The following is a 15369-nucleotide window of genomic DNA, read 5'->3' as shown; positions in this document are numbered from 1 at the left end:
CAATTTGCGTCCTCACTTTGATGTCTTCACTTTGCTGGCCTCACTATTAGCTTCAATATGTACTTTGCTCGGACAGTCAAATAATCGCTATGGGGTGATCCGCCAATCGCAGGGCCCGAGTGGCTAGTGTAGCGGTCCGGGCATCTAGGCTGCTACGACGTGTCGCGGGTTCGACTCCCGATCCCGACGACCTTTGCCACATTTGTGAACCCCCCCATCTCTCTCCCCATTTCCTGTCACCATACTGTACGCTATCCAATAAAGGCAGAAAAAGCCCCAAAAATAACATTAAAAAAAGAAAGAAACTGTGTGCAGTAGTGAACACAGACATCAGTTTATCTATAAAAGTGTTCAAGAGGCATTAGTTAGGTAATTAATGACATGCAATGGCCTCTGGAGTTTGACAACCGAACGCTGTGACCATGCAGTAACCTTCTTTCGATGTTATGTTTTAAATTATGTTTAAATCCATTCGTCGTAGCTGGTTGAGATAACCAACTGACAGAAAGACGGACAAACAGAAATCGTAAAAATAAATCTCACCATTTGGAGTCACAACAGCCACAGACTGTGGGATCTCTCCAGTCTTATTACAGCCTATAGTGAAGGTCTGAGGGATCTGAGCACACACTCCTGATATCAGTGCTGGGTCCACAACGTTCAGCTTGTTGGCCTCGTTGGTAGGCAGCACGTGGAAGTTGGACAAACTGAAACAGTGTGTAAGAGATCAGTGTATTTTCATCTTCAACTCACTAGAATATGTTCTCTTTCATATATAATCTTACCAGCTAAAGTCCTCTTCAGCATTATATTTCACCATAACAGAGTGAGCACCCTCCATGGAAGGAGAGTAGGGCACAGAGTACGTCCCATCCCCATTGTCTGTTACTTCCACTATCTCCATTTTACCTGTGATGACAAATAAGTATTAACATTCCATATGTATCCATTATGAAAGTAAATAAGTAATATAACTCACTTATTACTCGCTATAAAAGGAATATTACTCACCACTGGGCGTCATCACAGCCACAGATTGTGGGCTCTCTCCAGTCTCACTACAGTCAATAGTGAAGGTCTGAGGGATTTGGGCACAGACTCCTGATTCCAGTCCTGGTACTGATACTTTCACCTTCTTACTGGAACCACCAGGCAACACTTGGAACTCATGAGGACTGTTAACAAAGTAAATAAATGAGCAGAGAGTCAGTGAAATAAATGCACCACTCTAATTATAATTGATACAACCCTTCAAGGCATTTACCTGCAGAACTCGTCTTCATCAGAATATTTCACTACCAGAGAATGAGCACCTTCTGTAGACGGGGTGTAGCTTATGGAGTATGTTCCATCTCCATTGTCTGAAACCTCAACCAGCTCCATCTTACCTGGTTGGAGGCAGAGACGTGCAGAGAGTGTTAGAGAGGCGGGGACTGAAATCCCTTTTGGACAAAAATAGCAGATCTACAAGCTCAAAACGCGTGGCAGCGGGATCAGCTATTTTCAGGGGGCGCAACCCCAGCACTCTTTAGTTACAGGAGATACGGTGTAACAACATGGATTCCTAAACACATTTGTTCGACGCAAAATGCCGTGTTCAAGTTCAGGAGACTTCGGGGAAAAAAGCAATTCTCCTGAATGCTGCCTTTCGGCATGGCATGGAAAGGAGTGGCATTTGTATTTCTTTCACCATCAGTAAATGCTGCATTCGTGGTCTGGAAAGGGCAGTTGTTTTACAGACGGGTAAAAGGGGCAGGGGCTGAAGCCTCCTTTGATGTCTATGTGTGCACGTCCCTGGTTGGAGGAATGTCTATGTGTGCACGTCCCTGGTTGTCTATGTGTGCACGTCCCTGGTTGGAGGAATACAAAAACTACATAAACTACACAGGTTCATCCCAATGTTCTGGGCATCTTTGTGATGTTAGTGTTAGTAAAAAGCAGGTAAAAGAGTAATGTTTGAGGCAGACTAACATCAGTCACTCTACCGTTCACTGCAGTAGAAGAGGTGCGGGTTTACCGGCAGCCAATTACATGTATAATCTTGGGGGTCCTTGACATGAAAATGTTTGAGAACGACTGACATAGAAACATTTAGAAGAAAACTTTAGAAAGCATTTGTAGAATCTATGTCAGGTCTGGTCTAAATGGGTTAAGTTAAATCAATAAAATAAATACAAATAAAAGCTAATATGATTAATATACTGTCCTCACCACTAGGTGTCATAACAGCCACACACTCAGGCCTCTCTCCAGTCTCGCTACAGTCAACAGTGAAGGTGTGAGGAACTTTGGCACACACTCCTGACACCAGTCCTGGACCAGAGACCCTCAGTTCATTGGTGTCATTAGTGGGCAGCACTTGGAACTCAGACACCCTGAAACAAGGGTTACAAAAAATGTCAACTTGAAATTGCATTACACTTTGAGCATATTGTAAATAAGATAACGAAAACTATAATGCTTTATAATTACATTCAAACTCAAACTCACCGTTTGAACTCATGGTCATCTGCACATTTAACCATGATAGAGTGAGCTCCATCCATGGAAGGAGAGAAGGCAACGGAACATGACCCATCACTGTTCTTGGTCACTTCCAACACTTCTATCTTACCTGGAAAAAATATCACAACATACGATTTGAGACATTTTACCCAGATCTACAAGCTCATAGAGCTTCTATTTTTGAAAATGTGGTGCAAATCTTTGAATGTATATTCATGCATATAAGAATAACAGATTTTCAGATGGGGGCGGCCAAATACAGAAAATTCTGGGGGTTCTTCATATGAAAAAGGTTGAGCACCACTGACATAGAAACATAGGTTCTTCAGAAAACTTTTAGGATTTAGAAGACATGTTTTTAGAATCGACCTCAGGTCTAAATGGGTTAAACTATTACTTTATTAAGTTACACTTTCATTTGACAAGTCAAGGGACATTTGCAACATAGATCTCACCACTGGGCGTCATCACAGCCACAGATTGTGGGCTCTCTCCAGTCTCACTACAGTCAATAGTGAAGGTCTGAGGGATTTGGGCACAGACTCCTGATTCCAGTCCTGGTACTGATACTTTCACCTTCTTACTGGAACCACCAGGCAACACTTGGAACTGATGAGGACTGTTAACAAGCAGAAGACTTTTTAGTCAACTGTAGAAAGAGACCTTTGGACGTAAATCTGACTAATTCAGTAATTGGATCTTTACCTGCAAAACTCGTCGTCATCTTCATATTTGACCAGCAGAGAGTGAGCACCGTCCACAGAAGGAGAGTAGGACACTGAATATGTCCCGTCTCCATTGTCTGTCACCTCGACAAGCTCCATCTTACCTGAAGAAAGACAAAGTAATCTACATTCTCTCTAAATCTGTAGACTGAAAACCATTGCTCTACAGCATAGATAGAGAGATAATGTTGACAATAATGTGACAGTGTTTCTTTATTATGTTATATATCCTCACCATTTGGAGTCACAACAGCCACAGACTGTGGGATCTCTCCAGTCTTATTACAGCCTATAGTGAAGGTCTGAGGGATCTGAGCACACACTCCTGATTTCAGTGCTGGGTCCACAACGTTCAGCTTGTTGGCCTCGTTGGTAGGCAGCACGTGGAAGTTGGACAAACTGAAACAGCGTGTAAGAGAGAGATCAGTGTATTTTCATCATCAACTCATCACTAGAATAATTTATGTTCTCTTTTGTATACAATCTTACCAGCTAAAGTCCTCTTCAGCATTATATTTCACCATAACAGAGTGAGCACCCTCCATGGAAGGAGAGTAGGGCACAGAGTACGTCCCATCCCCATTGTCTGTTACTTCCACTATCTCCATTTTACCTGTGAGGACCAAAAAAAAAGAAATCACGCCCGTGTGAACTGAGCGGTGCAACTATACTTGTATTGTGATAGTTACATTACTGTACTGTACCGTACAGTGTTCTGCACTGTGTACTGTACTGTACTGAACTCAGAGTACTGTACTATGTACTCTGCACTGTACTGTACTCACTGTACTACAGTGTGATATAGTTATAGTGCACAGTGTGAAGCTCAAAAGCGCCACTTGAAGGTATACGTCACCCAGCGGTATTGCACCTTTTCCTACTCCAAACAGACGTATAGTACATAGGGACACACGCAGCCACAAATTGGAGGGGTGTGCACCGCTCAAAAATATTAATATTCCATATGAATATTAATAGACATATAGAGTAACTCACTGAATGTTAGTATACTGTACTCACCACTGGGTGTCATCACAGCCACAGATTGTGGGCTCTCTCCAGTCTCACTACAGTCAATAGTGAAGGTCTGAGGGATTTGGGCACAGACTCCTGATTCCAGTCCTGGTACTGATACTTTCACCTTCTTACTGGAACCACCAGGCAACACTTGGAACTGATGAGGACTGTTAACAAGCAGATGAGTATTTATCAAGTATAATAAACACAATAGGGAATGGGGAGGGAAAATGGAAAATATAATAGATTGTTACCAGCAAAACTCATCGTCATCTTCGTATTTGACCAGCAGAGAGTGAGCACCGTCCACAGAAGGAGAGTAGGACACTGAATATGTCCCGTCTCCATTGTCTGTCACCTCCACAAGCTCCATCTTACCTGGTTTAGATGAAACGAACAATACATAAAACCCTTTTCAGAGTCGATGAAGACATTATGATAGTGATACTAAACACAATTTAAATACTGTCCTCACCACTAGGTGTCATCACAGCCACACACTCAGGCCTCTCTCCAGTCTTGCTACAGTCAACAGTGAAGGTTTGAGGAACTTTGGCACACACTCCTGACTCCAGTCCTGGACCAGAGACTCTCAGTTCATTGGTGTCATTAGTGGGCAGCACTTGGAACTCAGACACACTGAGACACACAGAGTTGAGAGAACCATATGTCATAAAAATGTGGAGGTTATCATTTGGAATTATGAATGATATCAATGTTTTGCAAATAACACAAAGCTAATAATCCCAATGAATACATAAATACCCTAGAGAACACCAACGCTGGGTGAATTCCACCGCTGAACAATAAATTGTATCTAGGTTTTTGTATACATTTTTCAAAATGTTGCTGATGTCTGAGGTGGGCGTGTCCACCATCAATTTTTTTGAGAGCCCCTCCTATGTCCAGCTTTTGGTGTGTGTAACCCAAATAAAAAATTGGATGAAGGTCAAAGCCTTCATCCAATCAGGATGAGAGGGGCCTTCCTCCAATCATGATCGAGTGGGGCAGGCCTTGGTGCACGTGCTGTTGGTCTGTTGTACTTCCCCCACTGTAGAGCGTGTGCATGTGCATGTGCACATCTTGTTACTGGGGCGGACCGTCTTCTTTCTACAAATCACCCAAATCACTGAATGCTCCTTTAAATGCCATTGACAATGAATGGACAATTTTGAGACGAAGGTGAGGATGCAAATTCTGATTGGCCGGAATGAGATTATGTATGATGATGTATGTACGATGATATGAGCGGCCCTCACTTCACATGGGTGTGATTTTTAAGGGGCGCTAGCCCCTGCTATAAACAGCTTTTGTCCTCACACGTCTCAAGATTTGCCATTGACAATGAAAGGGGAATTCAGGTAAAATGTCCACTAAATCTTGTCCCCACACGTCTCAATATTTGCCATTGACAATGAATGGAGAAATCAGGTCAAAATTCCGCTAAATATGGCGTAAATTAAAACATTAAACGCCATTGACATTGAAGGGAACATTTACGTCATATTTGAACGAGAAAATCAGCTAACCAATCACAGGCAACAGGCATTCTGATTGGCCAGTATGAGATGATCCATGAGGATGTATGATGATAAGAGCGCCCCTCACTTCACACGGGTGTGTGACTGTTTTTAAAACAATCCCGAAAAATGTTCACAGTTTTGCAGTGTTCTAGTTTTGATACTAATTGCAATGACTTCTCACCGTTTGAACTCGTGGTCATCTGCATATTTAACCATGACAGAGTGAGCTCCATCCATAGAAGGAGAGAAGGCAACGGAACATGACCCATCACTGTTCTTGGTCACTTCCAACACTTCTATCTTACCTGGAAATATAAATCACAACATACACTTTAGATATGAGACATTTAACCATGAATTCATTCACCACATGAACCCTAAGCATCCCAATTGTATGTTATGATAGGCGAACATTCAGCAAAAACAAGCGTATATTCAGCAAAAGATAGCAGCTTGTTGTGAGCCGTTATGAGCTTGTAGTGTAGATCATCTATTTTCATTGTTCAACGTGCAACAAAGCACATACTGTAACATTTCATTGTCTTAAGTTACACTTTCATTTGAACAGTACAGAGGAACATTTGTAACATAGATCTCACCACTGGGCGTCATCACAGCCACAGATTGTGGGCTCTCTCCAGTCTCACTACAGTCAATAGTGAAGGTCTGAGGGATTTGGGCACAGACTCCTGATTCCAGTCCTGGTACTGATACTTTCACCTTCTTACTGGAACCACCAGGCAACACTTGGAACTGATGAGGACTGTTAACAAACAAACGCATTAATGAACAGACTGTCAGAAATGCACCACCCTATTTATAATTGATACAACCCTTCAGGCATTTACCTGCAGAACTCGTCTTCATCAGAATATTTCACTACCAGAGAATGAGCACCTTCTGTAGACGGGGTGTAGCTTATGGAGTATGTTCCATCTCCATTGTCTGAAACCTCAACCAGCTCCATCTTACCTGGTTGGAGGAATAAAAGGATATTGAAAGAATTAAACTATAGATGCATTTCCAGACAATGTCACACTGACAAGAACCTGTGTGCAAGACCTATGCAAGACCTCCAAGCTCACATCGGCCGCATCCACGATGCAATGTGAGCTTGTATGTCAGCTGTTATACAGTATTTGTCTCACTAGGGGTGCGTATCACGAGCCAACACACAAGAGGAGGTTGAAGGAACAGGTTTGGGCATCTGTTGGGAATTGATTAGGCTACATGAATCCGACACCTGCATTTGCCGTCTCAATGTTTGTAAAAAAGAAACCCATCTATTAAAGTTCCAGTTTAATAGTTTGAACCCGGGCTCCCCCAGAGTTAGTGTCCAAGTGTCCTTGAGCTCTGTCTGAACCCCTACAGTAATTGCTCCTGATGAGCAGGTTGGTGCCTTGCATGGTTTCCTCTGTCATCGGTGTGTGAATGTGTGTGTGAACGGCTGAATTAATGTTATGCACAATCTCTGCAAAGCGCCTTGGATAAAGGTGCTATATAAATGCACCATTTACCACTTCAGATTAATTCATATTGATATAATGTCCTCACCACTAGGTGTCATCACAGCCACACACTCAGGCCTCTCTCCAGTCTTGCTACAGTCAACAGTGAAGGTGTGAGGAACTTTGGCACACACTCCTGACTCCAGTCCTGGACCAGAGACTCTCAGTTCATTGGCGTCATTAGTGGGCAGCACTTGGAACTCAGACAAACTGAGACACACAGTCGAGGGAAGAAAATAATAATTAGAAACAAGGAGAGAAGCTTGATTTTATTTTATTCAGAGTAGTCAACTATCTGTACCCCCAATTGTGTCCCAAGTTTAATAATAGTTATGCCAATACATTCCTCCCACTTCTGTTGTACCATACTGGCTCACCTGCCAGTGAGGAGCCCCCACTGGGAGGACATACTGTTGTACCATACTGGCCCAATCTCACAGATCTGTGATGTCATCCCCCTCAGTTCCAGGAAAACCCTGCTGTGATTGGCCAGTAGTCGCTGTGATTGACAGTTCTCGTATTTGCAACTATGCCTAAACCTAACCTAACCTACACCTAAAAAATATGGTAAAAAAACCCCAAAGAAATTGCGTGTGCGAACGCACGTAAATCCCCCCCACGCTCATCCCCCCCTGCGACCAAGCGTGTATCTGCGAAAAGAAAAGCCTGGTCACAACGTAAGGAAGAAAAGCTATCGGCGGATGTATCCTCCAGAACATCCGTCAGATGTATTTCCCCCGGATACGATATTTTCCCGACCAATCACACCACTTGTTTTATTCGCGGAGAATGTAAACTGATTTGTAACGCATCAACGTCATTTCCTTGGGCGATACTTCCGCTAAAATCCCGCAACTTCCGCCCAAATAAATGATAGCCTCTAAGCGTAGGTCTTGCCCAGGGTGCGGTGCGGTGGGCATCTGCTTTACCACTGCCCCACCCGATTTTTCTTCAAAAAAAAATAAATGTAATGACATCTCACCGTTTTAACTCATGGTCATCTGCATATTTAACCATGACAGAGTGAGCTCCATCCATGGAAGGAGAGAAGGCAACGGAACATGACCCATCACTGTTCTTGGTCACTTCCAACACTTCTAGCTTACCTGGAAATATAAAATGATACAATACACTTTAGATTTGAGACATAATTTAAACTATTACTACACTTTCACTTGACAAGATAAGGAACATTTGCAACATAGATCTCACCACTGGGCGTCATCACAGCCACACATTGTGGGCTCTCTCCAGTCTCACTACAGTCAATAGTGAAGGTCTGAGGGATTTGGGCACAGACTCCTGATTCCAGTCCTGGTACTGATACGTTCACCTTCTTACTGGAACCACCAGGCAACACTTGGAACTGATGAGGACTGTTAACAAGCACAGGGCCTTTTTTAGTCAACTGTAGAAAGAGATATTTGTCTCTTTATTCAGGAACAAAGTTAATATTTTAATTACCAGCGAAACTCGTCTTCATCTTCGTATTTGACCAGCAGAGAGTGAGCACCGTCCACAGAAGGAGAGTAGGACACTGAATATGTCCCGTCTCCATTGTCTGTCACCTCGACAAGCTCCATCATACCTGGTTGAGAGACAAAAAGAAAAAAAGAGAGATCGGACAACAATCATAATCACTTCAATGTCTATGAAATAAAAAGCTCACATGAAGAACAAGTCATGGGTGGGGCTGGGTGGCACTGCGCTCCAGCTCTTAAAATCATACCTGACAGCAAGAACTGTCTCTGTCGAGATTGGAAATGCCATCTCCACCTCTGCCCCTCTCCTCTACGGCGTCCCCCAAGGCTCAATTCTTGGTCCTCTACTCTTTTCCATATACATGCTCCCCTTAGGCCAAATAATCCGTAAGCACAACATCCATTTCCACTGCTACGCAGATGATACTCAAATTTACATGCCACTCAACACCTCCAACCCCAACTGTCTATCGTCCCTTAATGCCTGCCTAGCTGAGCTTCAAAGCTGGATGTCTTCAAACTTCAAAGTCCGAAATTCTCCTATTTGGCCCTCTCACCTCCACAACCCACCTACAAAACTGTCTCGACTCCTTGTAAGCAAATGTCACACCAGTAGCCAAAAATCTGGGTGTACTAGATAGTTTTTTCTATAGATGTCCTTTCCACCCCTAACCTTCATAAAGTTGTCAATGCACTCATTTCATCCCGTTTGGACTATTGTAACGCCCTCTATTCATCACTCAGCAAAGGATCCATACACCGTCTACAGTTAGTACAGAACGCAGCCGCAAGACTCGGAATGGCCTGGCACTGCAATACCTAGCGGTTCTTCTTAAACCCCACAAGCCAATTAAGGTCCTCTACCTTAGCCCTACTAGAGGTGCCTAGAACAAACATGGTGACAAAGGGGGATAGGGCCTTTTCAAGCAGGGCTCCCAGGCTCTGGAACAGCCTGCCATCTGATCTGAGATCTATTAGCTCCTTGGCTTTTTTGAGTGGTGCAACCACTCCAAGGAACAGCAATGTCAGTGTCCGCCTAACTATGTGACGTTAACCCACCCACCTATGTGACTGTGAGCACGAGTATGACTATTAGTACCAGTAGGGGCGCTGTTTTAAAACTAAATTAAAGATACACTTTTATAGGAAAGCCTTTTTAAACCCATAACCAATGTATGCTTTTAATTCCCTTGATAATGTAATTTTATTCTGCCTGCTGTTTGATTGTTATTGAATGTTATGTAACACTGTTGTTTTTATATTGATAAGCACTTTGTGACACTGTCAAAAAAGGTGCTATATTTAAATAAAGTTTATTATTATTATTATTATTATTATTATTATCATTGTAACAATTCAAATTAGAAATCTCACCATTTGGAGTCACAACAGCCACAGACTGTGGGATCTCTCCAGTCTTATTACAGCCTATAGTGAAGGTCTGAGGGATCTGAGCACACACTCCTGATATCAGTGCTGGGTCCACAACGTTCAGCTTGTTGGCCTCGTTGGTAGGCAGCACGTGGAAGTTGGACAAACTGAAACAGTGTGTAAGAGATCAGTGTATTTTCATCGTCAACTCACTAGAATATGTTCTCTTTCGTATATAATCTTACCAGCTAAAGTCCTCTTCAGCATTATATTTCACCATAACAGAGTGAGCACCCTCCATGGAAGGAGAGTAGGGCACAGAGTACGTCCCATCCCCATTGTCTGTTACTTCCACTATCTCCATTTTACCTGTGATGACACAACAATATTAATATTCCATATTTACCCACTATGAAAGGAGTATACCACCTTAATAGTGGTTAATAGTAGTCCCGATCTGATCGGTAATCGGGACTGATCGCGTCATTTTCTAATGATCGGAATTGGATAGGGAGAAAAAAATCTTGATCGGGACATCCCTAGTATCAATATTATATGCAAATCATGATATTATACTACACTACTGATATGGCTAAAGTTTTCTAAATAAAAAATATTAACATAGGTTTGCGAAAAATCGTTATCGGCAGATACTCAAGGGCAAAAAAAGAGAAGAAAAAAAGAAGAAGATTGGGACATCCACAACAATTAATTGCTGCTTACTGCATGTGTTTTTTAAGACCACTATGTGACCAAGTCATTGGATTTTCATTGTTTCTTTTAATTCTCGTCTTTTCATGTCATATGAAAGCAGGGAATCATAGCTTCAAATTTACATATTGTTCGTACAGTTTGATGCTTTTAGAGTAATTTCTTACAGAGAAACAGCGAGTTGAGGCCTGAAAGGTCCACTTCTGTGGACTCTTAACATTACACCTAGCTACATGTTTTAAGCATTTATTTTATACATGTCGATTTCAGCTCTGACTCAGTCAGCTCTGAGCTAAATGAGGCTAAATCACATCAAATGGTGGCTCAAATGCCCAAAAAAGAATGGACCTTGGATCTGAAAAAGGTTGAAAACCACTGCACTAAGATATGGCAGAAGCAAATCACTTCAATGGTTTGGCTCCCCCGTACAAGACAGAATTTCATTTTATGCTTCCAAACTTTACTTAGTTATACTGCTACAGCATGGTTCATGCACATTTCAAAGCAAAGGTTGTCTCTAAGAACATGACAATTAAAGAAGTTAAACGTACCATTTGAATCTTGCTTTATAGATAAACATTTTATACTTAGCATTTGAAACATAGATCTCACCACTGGGCGTCATCACAGCCACAGATTGTGGGCTCTCTCCAGTCTCACTACAGTCAATAGTGAAGGTCTGAGGGATTTGGGCACAGACTCCTGATTCCAGTCCTGGTACTGATACTTTCACCTTCTTACTGGAACCACCAGGAAACACTTGGAACTGATGAGGACTGTTAACAAAGTAAATAAATGAGCAGACAGTCAGTGAAATAAATGCACCACTCTAATTATAATTGATACAACCCTTCAGGCATTTACCTGCGGAACTCGTCTTCATGAGAATATTTCACCACCAGAGAATGAGCACCTTCTGTAGACGGGGTGTAGCTTATGGAGTATGTTCCATCTCCATTGTCTGAAACCTCAACCAGCTCCATCTTACCTGGTAGGAGGAATAAAGACCATTAGGAGAAATAAACAATTAAACACTTATTAAGACACTATGAAGATCTCTTATGATATTGATATAGTTTATACTGTCCTCACCACTAGGTGTCATAACAGCTACTCACCACTAGGTGTCATCACAGCCACACACTCAGGCCTCTCTCCAGTTTCGCTACAGTCAACAGTGAAGGTGTGAGGAACTTTGGCACACACTCCTGACTCCAGTCCTGGACCAGAGACTCTCAGTTCATTGGTGTCATTAGTGGGCAGCACTTGGAACTCAGACACACTGAGACACACAGAGTTGAGAGAAAAATGTCAACTTCAACTTGACTGAGCTTGAATTTACACACACCCTGAGGTTGCGTGCACGCATCCGCCTGAGTGACAGCAGACTGCTGGGCGAGCGCTGGCACGTTGGCATGGGAGGGCTCAGATCAACATATGGAATGAATTCTGTGCTGGCCATATATGGAGCGTGTCCTGAGTGTACAGGGTTTGATGAGGTCAGATCATCATATATAATGTCAGAACAGGTCAGCTCCATATGGAGATCTAAGGGTGGCAGCGGGGGTAGTGTCTTGGGTGTACAGGGTTTGATGAGGGCCCAGGTAGGGCCGGGCCTTCATTTCCGGGCCTGTTGAGAACTAATACGCTCACTAATAACTTTGGGGCAGGCCTGTCTAGAGTTTAAATATCAGTCAAAAGGGAGACATCGAAGAGGAAGGATGGATGGGGAAGGATCAACATGGAATGTCAGAACAGGTGAGCTCCATATATGGAGATCTAAGAGTTTGAGGTTTGAGGTCAGATGTAGAGTTGCTGTCCAATATTGATGATATCAGGGATTTCCATCCATGATGAAGTCACGTTTTGTCACGTGATGTTACGAGGGATGACGTGGGGTGACTAAATAACTTACTAACTAACAGACGGGAAATCCAATTCAATTCAATGACACATCTCACCGTTTGAACTCATGGTCATCTGCATATTTAACCATGACAGAGTGAGCTCCATCCATGGAAGGAGAGAAGGCAACACAACATGACCCATCACTGTTCTTGGTCACTTCCAACACTTCTAGCTTACCTGGAAATTAAAATCACAAGATACACTTTAGAAATGAGACATTTAAACTATCACTTTACTAAGTTACGCTTTTCAGCATTTGCAACATAGATCTCACCACTGGGCGTCATCACAGCCACAGATTGTGGGCTCTCTCCAGTCTCACTACAGTCAATAGTGAAGGTCTGAGGGATTTGGGCACAGACTCCTGATTCCAGTCCTGGTACTGATACTTTCACCTTCTTACTGGAACCACCAGGCAACACTTGGAACTGATGAGGACTGAAACAAGCAGAGGTTGTTTTTTTTCTTTAGTCAACTGTAGAAAGAGGCATAATGGAAGTCAATCTGCCTAATTCACAACATACAGTAAGAGGATTTTACCTGCAAAACTCGTCTTCATCTTCGTATTTGACCAGCAGAGAGTGAGCACCTTCCACAGAAGGAGAGTAGGACACTGAATATGTCCCGTCTCCATTGTCTGTCACCTCGACAAGCTCCATCTTACCTGGTTGAGTAAACAATAACATAGAAATCACACCCGTGTGAAGTGAGGGGCGCTCTTATCATCATACATCATCTCATTTTAGCCATTCACAATTTCTGCTCAACCAAATGGCACATCTCCCTACCCAATCACGGCGGTCAATCACAATTTGCGTCCTCACTTTTATGTCTTCACTTTGCTGGCCTCACTTTTAGCTTCAATTGTGTACTTTGCTCGGACAATCAAATCATCGCTAAGGGGTGATCAGCCAATCACAGGGCCCGGGCGGCTAGTGTAGCGGTCCGAGCACCTAGGCTGCTACGGTGTGTCGCGGGTTCGACTCCTGATCCCGACGACCTTTGCCACGTTTGTCAAATCGCCCCCATCTCTCTCCCCATTTCCTGTCACCATACTGTACGCTATCCAATAAAGGCAGAAAAAGCCCCGAAAATAACATTAAAAAAAGAAAGAAACTGTGTGCAGTAGTGAACACAGACATCAGTTTATCTATAAGAGTGTTCAAGAGGCATTAGTTAGGTAATTAATGACATTCAATGGCCTCTGGAGTTTGACAACCGAACGCTGTGACCATGCAGTAACCTTCTTTCGATGTTATGATTTAAATTATGTTTAAATCCATTCGTCGTAGCTGGTTGAGATAACCAACTGACAGAAAATAAATCTCACCATTTGGAGTCACAACAGCCACAGACTGTGGGATCTCTCCAGTCTTATTACAGCCTATAGTGAATGTCTGAGGGGTCTGAACACACACTCCTGATTTCAGTGCTGGGTCCACAACGTTCAGCTTGTTGGCCTCGTTGGTAGGCAGCACGTGGAAGTTGGACAAACTGAAACAGTGTGTAAGAGATCAGTGTATTTTCATCGTCAACTCACTAGAATATGTTCTCTTTCGTATATAATCTTACCAGCTAAAGTCCTCTTCAGCATTATATTTCACCATAACAGAGTGAGCACCCTCCATGGAAGGAGAGTAGGGCACAGAGTACGTCCCATCCCCATTGTCTGTTACTTCCACTATCTCCATTTTACCTGTGATGACAAATATGTATTAACATTCCATATATATCCATTATGAAAGAAAATAAGTAATATAACTCACTTATTACTCGCTATTAAAGGAATATTACTCACCACTGGGTGTCATCACAGCCACACATTGTGGGCTCTCTCCAGTCTCACTACAGTCAATAGTGAAGGTCTGAGGGATTTGGGCACAGACTCCTGATTCCAGTCCTGGTACTGATACTTTCACCTTCTTACTGGAACCACCAGGCAACACTTGGAACTGATGAGGACTGATAACATTATATAAAATAAACATTTTAATAACAAACAGTAATACATATCACACTATATCTTTTAATGCATAAGACTTTTTTCTTTTTAACATATAAATATGTTGAATAATATATACTGTATATACCTGACAAATTCATCTTCATCTTCATATTTGACCAGCAGAGAGTGAGCCCCTTCCACAGAAGGAGAGTAGGACACTGAATATGTCCCGTCTCCATTGTCTGTCACCTCCACAAGCTCCATCTGACCTGAAGAAGAAGAAGTCGAGGGAGATGTATGATCAGTACATGAATCAGAGTCAGAAGAGTTGTACAGGTAAAACAAAGTGTGTGAAATTTGGTTTTGTGCGTATAGTTCTACATAAAGGAGCACTTGAAGCAGTGTATGCCAGTAACACTAGTATTACGGGTGAGAGATTATGGAGAGTTTAAGAGGTTAAACAAAAATGAAATGAAATGAGAATATGACAACTCACCGCTTGGTGTCATCACAGCCACGAACTCCGGTGGCTCTCCGGTCTTGCTGCAGTCCACAGGGAAGGACTGAGGAGACCGGAGACGCACACATGGTCCTGACTCCACCACACCGAAGTCGAAGGGCCTACAGCATGGGAAGCAACATATAGCGACATATCCGCATGATAAACCTGAGGAC

At 42.7% G+C, this 15369-nt stretch overlaps 1 protein-coding gene across 1 annotated transcript in view; it reads right to left on the bottom strand.

The window, feature by feature from the left end:
- LOC308315040 (filamin-B-like) overlaps positions 1 to 15369 on the bottom strand; it is a 76638-nt gene that overhangs the window by 34760 nt on the left and 26509 nt on the right. The window contains exons 21-51 of the mRNA XM_080762864.1: positions 15191 to 15315; positions 14840 to 14963; positions 14080 to 14243; positions 13290 to 13413; positions 13024 to 13151; positions 12803 to 12926; positions 11960 to 12123; positions 11706 to 11829; positions 11454 to 11581; positions 10376 to 10499; positions 10134 to 10297; positions 8743 to 8866; positions 8491 to 8618; positions 8261 to 8384; positions 7325 to 7488; positions 6619 to 6742; positions 6370 to 6533; positions 5952 to 6075; positions 4723 to 4886; positions 4502 to 4625; positions 4251 to 4414; positions 3720 to 3843; positions 3466 to 3629; positions 3211 to 3334; positions 2961 to 3124; positions 2491 to 2614; positions 2212 to 2375; positions 1265 to 1388; positions 1012 to 1175; positions 786 to 909; positions 544 to 707 (exon numbers count right to left, since the gene is read on the bottom strand). Of these exons, the coding sequence (XP_080618990.1) occupies positions 544 to 707; positions 786 to 909; positions 1012 to 1175; positions 1265 to 1388; positions 2212 to 2375; positions 2491 to 2614; positions 2961 to 3124; positions 3211 to 3334; positions 3466 to 3629; positions 3720 to 3843; positions 4251 to 4414; positions 4502 to 4625; positions 4723 to 4886; positions 5952 to 6075; positions 6370 to 6533; positions 6619 to 6742; positions 7325 to 7488; positions 8261 to 8384; positions 8491 to 8618; positions 8743 to 8866; positions 10134 to 10297; positions 10376 to 10499; positions 11454 to 11581; positions 11706 to 11829; positions 11960 to 12123; positions 12803 to 12926; positions 13024 to 13151; positions 13290 to 13413; positions 14080 to 14243; positions 14840 to 14963; positions 15191 to 15315 (4337 nt within the window). The remainder of the gene's footprint in view (positions 1 to 543; positions 708 to 785; positions 910 to 1011; positions 1176 to 1264; positions 1389 to 2211; positions 2376 to 2490; positions 2615 to 2960; positions 3125 to 3210; positions 3335 to 3465; positions 3630 to 3719; positions 3844 to 4250; positions 4415 to 4501; positions 4626 to 4722; positions 4887 to 5951; positions 6076 to 6369; positions 6534 to 6618; positions 6743 to 7324; positions 7489 to 8260; positions 8385 to 8490; positions 8619 to 8742; positions 8867 to 10133; positions 10298 to 10375; positions 10500 to 11453; positions 11582 to 11705; positions 11830 to 11959; positions 12124 to 12802; positions 12927 to 13023; positions 13152 to 13289; positions 13414 to 14079; positions 14244 to 14839; positions 14964 to 15190; positions 15316 to 15369) is intronic.

This window comes from Protomyctophum bolini (assembly GCF_963924005.1).
Source record: "Protomyctophum bolini genome assembly, chromosome: 5".
NCBI lineage: Eukaryota > Metazoa > Chordata > Actinopteri > Myctophiformes > Myctophidae > Protomyctophum > Protomyctophum bolini.
This window is presented reverse-complemented; position numbering and strand designations above follow the sequence as displayed.